General features: G+C 33.1%; 1 protein-coding gene across 2 annotated transcripts; it reads right to left on the bottom strand.

Annotated features, from left to right (window-relative positions):
- Window positions 1–1,483: 1,483 nt before the first annotated feature.
- LOC145129998 (putative lysine-specific demethylase JMJ16) lies at window positions 1,484–6,518 on the bottom strand. 2 transcript variants are annotated; one of them, XM_079064842.1, is made up of 8 exons: window positions 6,351–6,518; window positions 5,342–5,650; window positions 5,179–5,250; window positions 4,626–4,703; window positions 2,550–4,557; window positions 2,344–2,447; window positions 2,051–2,248; window positions 1,484–1,958 (listed from the first exon to the last, which is right to left on the bottom strand). In XM_079064842.1, the coding sequence occupies exons 2-8, from the start codon at window positions 5,591–5,593 to the stop codon at window positions 1,698–1,700; spliced, it is 2,973 nt and encodes a 990-aa protein (XP_078920968.1). In that variant the 5' UTR covers window positions 5,594–5,650; window positions 6,351–6,518; the 3' UTR covers window positions 1,484–1,697. The 2 variants fall into 2 exon arrangements, with proteins under 2 accessions (XP_078920968.1, XP_078920967.1); XM_079064841.1 differs by having other exon boundaries at window positions 6,329–6,518.
- Window positions 6,519–7,802: the final 1,284 nt, after the last annotated feature.

Here is a 7,802-nt window from a genome sequence, read left to right on the forward strand (position 1 = left end):
GGTATGGAGTGACCATCTCATATGAGAGGTCAGGGGTTCAAGTCTCGGTGGAGACATAGGTGGTTATTTAGGAGTATATTAGTTAGTTTGCCGTTTCAAAAAAAAAAAGATGAGGTTGATAATTAGGGTCTTAATGAGAGAGAGAGAGAGAGAGATTATATGTAAAATGACTAAAATACCCTTACATACAAGCCCATAGGGTGAATTAACGAATAAGAGATAACAGGGTCTATCCAGGGAAAACCACAATGAAATCTACTTAAAATGATGAATTTTGTAATTTTAGAACCACGTGGATCAAAACCATACAAAATGGCAAAGCATATTGACCAAATTTGCAATTTTCTTATTTATAAAAAACACTAATTTTATGAAAAATGATTATTTTTTTCACAAAAACTAAGTTTTAAAAAACATGAAAAAACAAAGTTGTAAAGAACGGAGGTGCAAATTTGTAAAATATATGTTTAAAACAATTTCGTACCAAAAAAAAAAGGAGAAAAGCAGGCAACTTGTAAAACCCTATATAGTTTTTTTGTCTGCAAATCTTTTTGGTCTTTTCTGTCTGCACTGCGCAGACCATGCGTAGACATTAGCCTTCACAGAGTGTTTGATTTTTTAAAGATTGCAGACCTAAAAATGTCTACACGCCTTCTTCTTGGCGTAGATGTGGACCAAAGTTTTCAGACATCTTCTAACCTAAAAAAACACATATATCTTTATTTTTATTTTTTTGTTTTTTTTAATTTATATTTATTCCAACTTTATTAATGGTAAACACTTTGAAAAAAAAATTACACTACTTTAACAAAAAGATTCTACGACACAAACATGACATTTTTGACAAATTTATAAATAAAGATTTATTACAATAATAGATGTTGAAATTGTTTATATAAATATGGAAAAAAATCATAATATATTTCTATATTTTTTGTGCCAAATTTTATAAAAGATTATTTAATACAGTATCGTCAATTTCTTGGCAAAATATTTATGGTACGTTTTTAATTGATTTAATTGAAAAAATCGAAGTTTATTTCAATCTATGTATGTGTCAAATTCTTTGATTCCTAATTACAATGTTTAAGTATAATTTTGCGATCAAAATTGTTGGTTTTTATCAAATATATACATTAATTCGTATCATTTTATTCACTTTTTATACAATAATACATAAAATTTGTTCTAGATTTATTAATTATTTATAACAAAGTCAAAAATATTACAAAATCACTTTAAAGTTTAAAAAAAATCAATTTATTTAAATTTTAGTTTATTTTAATAGCCTGAAGATGTTAAAAAAACAAACGGTCTTTTTTTCAGACTGTTTTTTTCTACTGCAATGTTTGGTCCACCTCAGAGGTCTATAGATATGGTCCGCAGGCTGCGGATATTTTGCCCAAAAAAACAAACACCGTAGACCAATTGCACATAACATTCAAGCGTTTGTTAGTTTTTGATGTTATAAAACATTAAAATGTAAGTTGTAACAGTTGGTTTATCATATATGATGCTAACTACAAGTTGAAAAACTCCTACACTTCTATTCTCATAGCAAACCTCAAATCCATATCATTTTTGTAAACACATGTCAATTGAAGGCCTATATGATGAAATCATTTACAAAAGTTAGAAAAAATCAATCCCAATGTAAGAGTAAGACTAAAATGTTTATATGTAATCAAGTGAGTCAGTCATCTTTTGCGCTTTTGTATCTCTTCACTAACAAGTGTTTGGAGGTGGGTCCAGTCAGCAGTTGAATTACCTTTAACCAAAACACTAACTAACATATTTAACTCCTCTAAACTCCCCTTCTCAAACAAACTAACCATTAAAGAAGCATCATCTCCTCCTGTATTTGTATTTGTATTTAAATCACCATTATCATCAGAGTGGAAAGGCCGTGATTCCCAGTACTCTCTACTCACCCGATTCCTATCCATTGACTGAAGACGCTGCCAATTTGTAACAACTTTTTAAACATGTGTATTTTCTATTATTATACATATTTATACTTTTTACTACATTAAAATTATTTGGTTTTTACCTGTAAGATAGAGGGAGATAAAAACCCAAACATTTCCATGCCATCCAGGCTTCCAGGAGGCTGTAAAGGAGGAAGCTTTGATCTTCCAAGCTTATGTTGCTTTGAGATTTCATTATTTACTCTCTCTCGAACCATGTCCCAACATCTTACAGCTGATAAATGAATAAACACTTCATTCTCACAATCCTCCAACGAAACCTCCAAAAAAAAAAAAAAAAAAAAAACTTTATATAAAATCGTATAGATAGTAAAATGAAGCGTGTAATCAGAATGATAGATGATTTTAAAAATACCATAAATAGAGGTCTATCATGTCCTCCATCCTGGATCTCTGAAATGTAGTAACACATATCTGTTGGATCTAAAATGCTTATGTACTTGACCCGACTCCTGAAACCTGTATGTAAAACACAAACACAAACACAAACACGGAATATTTATTTAACCATTGTTTTTTTCTAATTCTGGTCTGATTGAGATTTTATATTATATATCATACCTTTAGGGTAAATAGCACGATTGTCGCACCATGAATGTCCAGATTGCACTACACCAAAATTCATAGGCTCGGGATTACAGTTTATTCTTCTAACAACTTTCGCCATGCGAGGACCTTTTTGGCGATAATATCTATCCAAACTATTTTGGGTCAAATTTTCAGGATTTTCGGTCTTCAAATCCACTCCACAACCAGTCTCTTTTATATTTGACAGATCTTCAGATTTCACAGGATTTGTAATGTTAACAGTTTCCGGATGGGACCCACGTGTTGTTTCCATGTCAGCAAGTGGTGGGGACTCACCCTCATCGTCACTAACAAGTATGACGACAGTATCGTTCACCATAGATGAAGGCTTTGAAGGTTTCTGGGGAGTTATATTTGCGTAGGTAGAATTACCATTATGCCCTGGGGTTCGTGATTCATCATCATCTTTAGCTACTACATAGGAAGATAGAGAGAGTCCGAGATCAAGTTTTGCCCATCGATATATAGAACTCAATTTCCCTTCCAAAGCTTCGACCAATATACTTAAATCATTGATATCATGACGAAAAAGGAAGAATTTTGAAGCTGAAGAACAGGAACAAAACTGTTTCGCATGATTTAAGCAAGAATATTTCACAGGCGAACAATTGTGACAGCCTGCAGCTGAGAGATGTAGGTCAAAAAAGCACACACTGCATTCCCTCTCACTTTTATCATCAAAAGTCTCCTCCATTTTCAACACCTGTGAACCCTTGCAGTGAAATTCCCTCCTTACCCTCTCCATCTCCACACGTGCCTTAAGTGCTTTCGATAAAATCCCATCTTTTCCACAAACATGTTTCCATTTTAAGTTGCTTGGTGTGTTTCTTCTGAGTAGATTAAGCTCCCAATGAGCTTTCACAGCATCTCTTGAAGCTCCAAGCAACAATTTATCATGAGAAATTGAAGTCTTGCGGGCATGTTCACGATACAGTTCAATCGCGTTTTGACCATGCGGTAACCAGTCAACGGGGGCCACATTGACCGCTTCGGCACAATTAAACCCGCAATTAAAACCCGAATGATACGCCCGAGGAAAAGTCAAAATAAACTCTCCGGGATTTTGAACACATCGAAAAACTGGGACCCCTTCTGATTTTAGTATGGATGGGGAAAGCTGTGTCACCAGTTTATGAAGTAAGTCTGGTTGTTCAGCAAAAAGATCGGGTAAATTCTTTCTCATAGCTGCTTCCAGTTTAATCGCGTCTTTTCCGGGTACTCCATACCATAATTTTGAAGCCCCAAAATGCATGTAATTCATTGAATATAAATGATGATCTTCAACATGCCAACAAAATGATGAAAAGCACATTCCGATATACAACCAAGGGACCAAAACACCGGATATATCACTGCTTTCGTATGAGAGAACGGACCCCGGTAACCTCGGAAGGTTGTTCAAGTTCCAACCAGATCTAACAAACTTCTCATGGGGCCCACCTGGAATTTGAATTTGATTAGATTCTTTCGGAAACCCGCTACCAAACGTGCCAGTTTCCAAATCAGCACCATAAAGCACCTCAACTTGTTCAGAAGGCTTTTCTACCATACGCCAATATTCACCCTCGATTGTTTCAACCGAAGGTTCAGAATTGTTATTTTTCATGAAATACTGGTTTTTGAAATCGTCTGCATACTTTTCAAAGTCCTTAAGGGTGAATTGTGGACCCGGTTCAAAACCAAAACCAAAACCAGCTTCGGGTTCAACAGGGGATGAGTTATTATCTGACACTGCTTTCGAGCATTTTCTTTGTTTTCTTTTTTTGTGGTAATTGGGTGTGAATATTTTTTTTAATGAATCGCGATTTTGAAGCTTGTCGATTCTCTGGATACGCGTAGAAAATGTTGAAGATTCCCACACTGTTTTTTCCTTGAGAGGGCATGGAGGTTTCCATGATGTAGGTGGCACTATACGACATATACCATATGGTTCAGCTTTTTCACGTATGCTAGCAATGTACTTTAGTGTATCTTCAAATTCCTGGAAATTTATGATATCAATTTTTTGAGAGAGAGAGAGAGAGAAAGAAAAAGAGAAAGAAAAAAGACCTCTTCACTCGGGTGAAAAACAGGAGCATCAAGAAGATCAGGCATGCGAGCTTCACCAGGATGCCATCTTGCAATGACCTGGATATACAAGTGTTTTAGCTTAAATAGCAACGTACTTCCATTGATTTGTTTATTATAGCATTCTACTTTCATTTTTCTAATTACAGCATTGTACTTTGAAAAAACTACCCAATTATAAGCAATTTGCAGTGCTATAACAGTGTAGATTCTTCAAAGTATAATGTCCTAATAAGAAAAAAAAATGAAAGCACAATGTTATGTTTAGGTAGATTTTTCAAAGTACAATGCCTTAATAATGAAAAAATTGGAAGTGGAATGTTTTCAAAGTATAAGGTTCTAATAAGAAAAATTTTGAACACGATGTTATAATTAAGTAGATTTTCAGAGTACAATGCCTTAAGAAGAAATTTTCTGAAAGTACAATGCTGTAATGGAAAGAAATGAAAGAAGGATGCTATAATACACAAATAAATGAAAGTGCATTTAGCCCTGAGATAACAATTTAAGGTGCAAGTAGATTAATAATAATAACCTTTTGGCAGTTACTACAGTCTTCACATCCACGGACAACCCCTTTAGGAAGCTGAGCACCCGAAGTTTGATTCTGCATGATAATATATTATTTCATTAAGTTGGAATATGAATTGATAAAGTAAAATATACCAAAAAAAAAAAGGAAAATCAATCTAAATGACCTGCTTAGAATCAGACTCATCTTCAGAAGTGGTATCAGTTCTGCCATGGTTTATCCATGGTCTACGCTTAATAGACCTTCTTACATCTTCATCATCAATGTAGTTAACCCCTGGTTCATTCTTTGTTGTCTGTGAACTATTGTCTACTCTTTTTAGGGAAAAAGCTGTAAGTGACTCAAAACCTGGTGGAATAGATGGAATTTCCATGTTCTCTTCTTTAACATGATGCCTGATAAGTTCTGTCCCCATCATGAATTTGCTTTCTCTTGGACTCTTATTTGAGCTTGTTTGATATTTAAAACATGTTATCTGCAGCAGCATTATCAATAATAAGAAACACAACATGTGGTTTTATGCAGTTAAGCATTTATAATTATCACCAACAGGTAAGCATGTTCTATCAGCCAACTTATGAAGCTATTTGAAACCTGAAAGCAGTCTTCAAAACTCAATAATATAGGATCAATATAACTGAGACAAATATGTGAATTATGAACAACTCAAAACTCTAGCGCACTTGCATGTTCATAATCTCAAAAATTTCTGCATCTACCCTGAAGATAGCTTTTAAACCCTAACGACAGAATGAGCAAAAAACAAGTAGATTTGATATTGACAAACAACAAATCAGTTCAAAAACATATTAAATTGAGATCAACAGCAGATCCCACATAACTAACTTGACCTAACACATAGGCCCAAAAGGCAGCCGGCAAGCATCAATCGATCAAATTAGGGTTACAAAACTATATAACGGATTTGCAATTAAAATAATATAGACTTGAACAGGTCTAAATCCCTAGGTTTGCTAGAAAAAAAAATGTGCATCAGGAAATAACCAGATAAGGTTTACATCCGAGAAATCCCTAGATTGGAACAAAATTCAGGAGCATCTGTGTTAATAATTGCGCTCAAAATAGAGAAGAACACAATCATATCAGCATATAATCGTTGCTTATATTGGAAAATAGGATTTTATTTTCATACCTACAGAAGAGTTGATTATAACCTAGTGTATGTTTCGTTTCGTATGATATGGCAAAATCAAAGTATCCAAATGGGAAATTGAGCAGGGTTTGCTTTGGATCTTAGTATCCGGGGCAGAAGTAAACGGAAAATCCGTCCACCAAGATAACTCCAGGCCTGGAGCATAAAAGCCTTTATGATGGATGCTTAGAAACCTTTTAATTTTTTCACACCATTTTTGTATATATAAATATAATTGGTAACTTTATAGATTTAGGTGCTGTTTGTTTTTTCTGAAGGAAAATGTTTGCAGTCTGCGGACCACATCTGTAGACCTCTGCAGTAGAAGAGACGTCTGCAGTCTGAAAAAAGAAGACTGTTTGTTTTTTTAACATCTGCGGGCTACTAAAATAAACTGAAATCTAAATAAACTGATTTTTTCAAATTTCAAAATGATTTTTTAATATTTTTATGACTTTGTTATAAATAATTAACGAATCTAGATCAACTTTTATGTATTATTGTATAAAAAATAAAAATAAAATGATATGAATTAACGTATATATTTGATAAAAACCAACAACTTTGATTGCAAAATTATAACTAAACATTATAATTAGTGATCAAATAATTTGATACATAACTGGATGAAAATAAACTTCAATTTTTTCAATTAAATCCATTAAAAACGTACAATAAATATTTTCTCGAGAAATTGACGATACTGTATTAAATAATGTTTTACAAAATTTGGCAAACAAATATAAGAATATATTATGATTTTTTTTTCATATTTATATAAACAACTTCAACGACTATTATTGTAATAATCTTTATTTATAAATTTGTCAAAAATATCATGTTTGTATCGTCGAACGTTTTTTTTAAGTTTTGTAATTTTTTTTTAAATTGTTTATCATTAATAAAGTTGGAAAAAATATAAATTAAAAAAAAAACTTAAAAAAAATAAAGATATATATGTTTTTTTTAGGGTAGAATATGTCTGAAGATGTTAGAAGACTCTGGTCCACATCTGCGCCAAGAAGAGGGCGCGCAAACATTTTTAGGTCTGCAGTCTTCAAAAAAACAAACAGTCTGTGAAAGCTAATGTCTGCGCGTGGTCTGCGCGGCGCAGACAGAAGAGGTCACGCAGATCTGCAGACAAAAAACAAACACTACCTTAGTGACAACAATGCAGCTAAAAAATCTCTAATTAATTTTTTTTTTCCATCTAGGTCAATTAGTGTGAATACAACATCAAGAATGCTTAATGAATGTGATAAACAAGATTCTTGTGCTTACACATAAAGAAATTCAAAGATGGATTGAGAAGTATGGGACAAAATGTTGTGTATGATGTTTGGATATATGAATGTGGAACAAAAGCAAGAAAGAAGATCAAAAATCACCATTTTTTTCATGTGTAAATGAATTAGTTTAGTTTCACTTTACATTTCTTACAAAAGAGAAGATATTAGCACATAAGATTTGGCAA

Source organism: Lactuca virosa, chromosome 8, assembly GCF_052849685.1.
Source record: "Lactuca virosa cultivar CGN04683 chromosome 8, Lactuca_virosa_CGN04683_v6, whole genome shotgun sequence".
NCBI lineage: Eukaryota > Viridiplantae > Streptophyta > Magnoliopsida > Asterales > Asteraceae > Lactuca > Lactuca virosa.

Coding starts and splice junctions, on each gene's coding strand:
- LOC145129998 (XM_079064842.1), bottom strand. CDS start 5,593: ATGATGGGGACAGAACTTATCAGGCATCATGTTAAAGAAGAGAACATG. Junction 4,704..5,178: donor ACTGTAGTAACTGCCAAAAG/GTTATTATTATT, acceptor TTGTATATCCAG/GTCATTGCAAGATGGCATCC. Junction 4,558..4,625: donor TTTTTCACCCGAGTGAAGAG/GTCTTTTTTCTT, acceptor ATAAATTTCCAG/GAATTTGAAGATACACTAAA.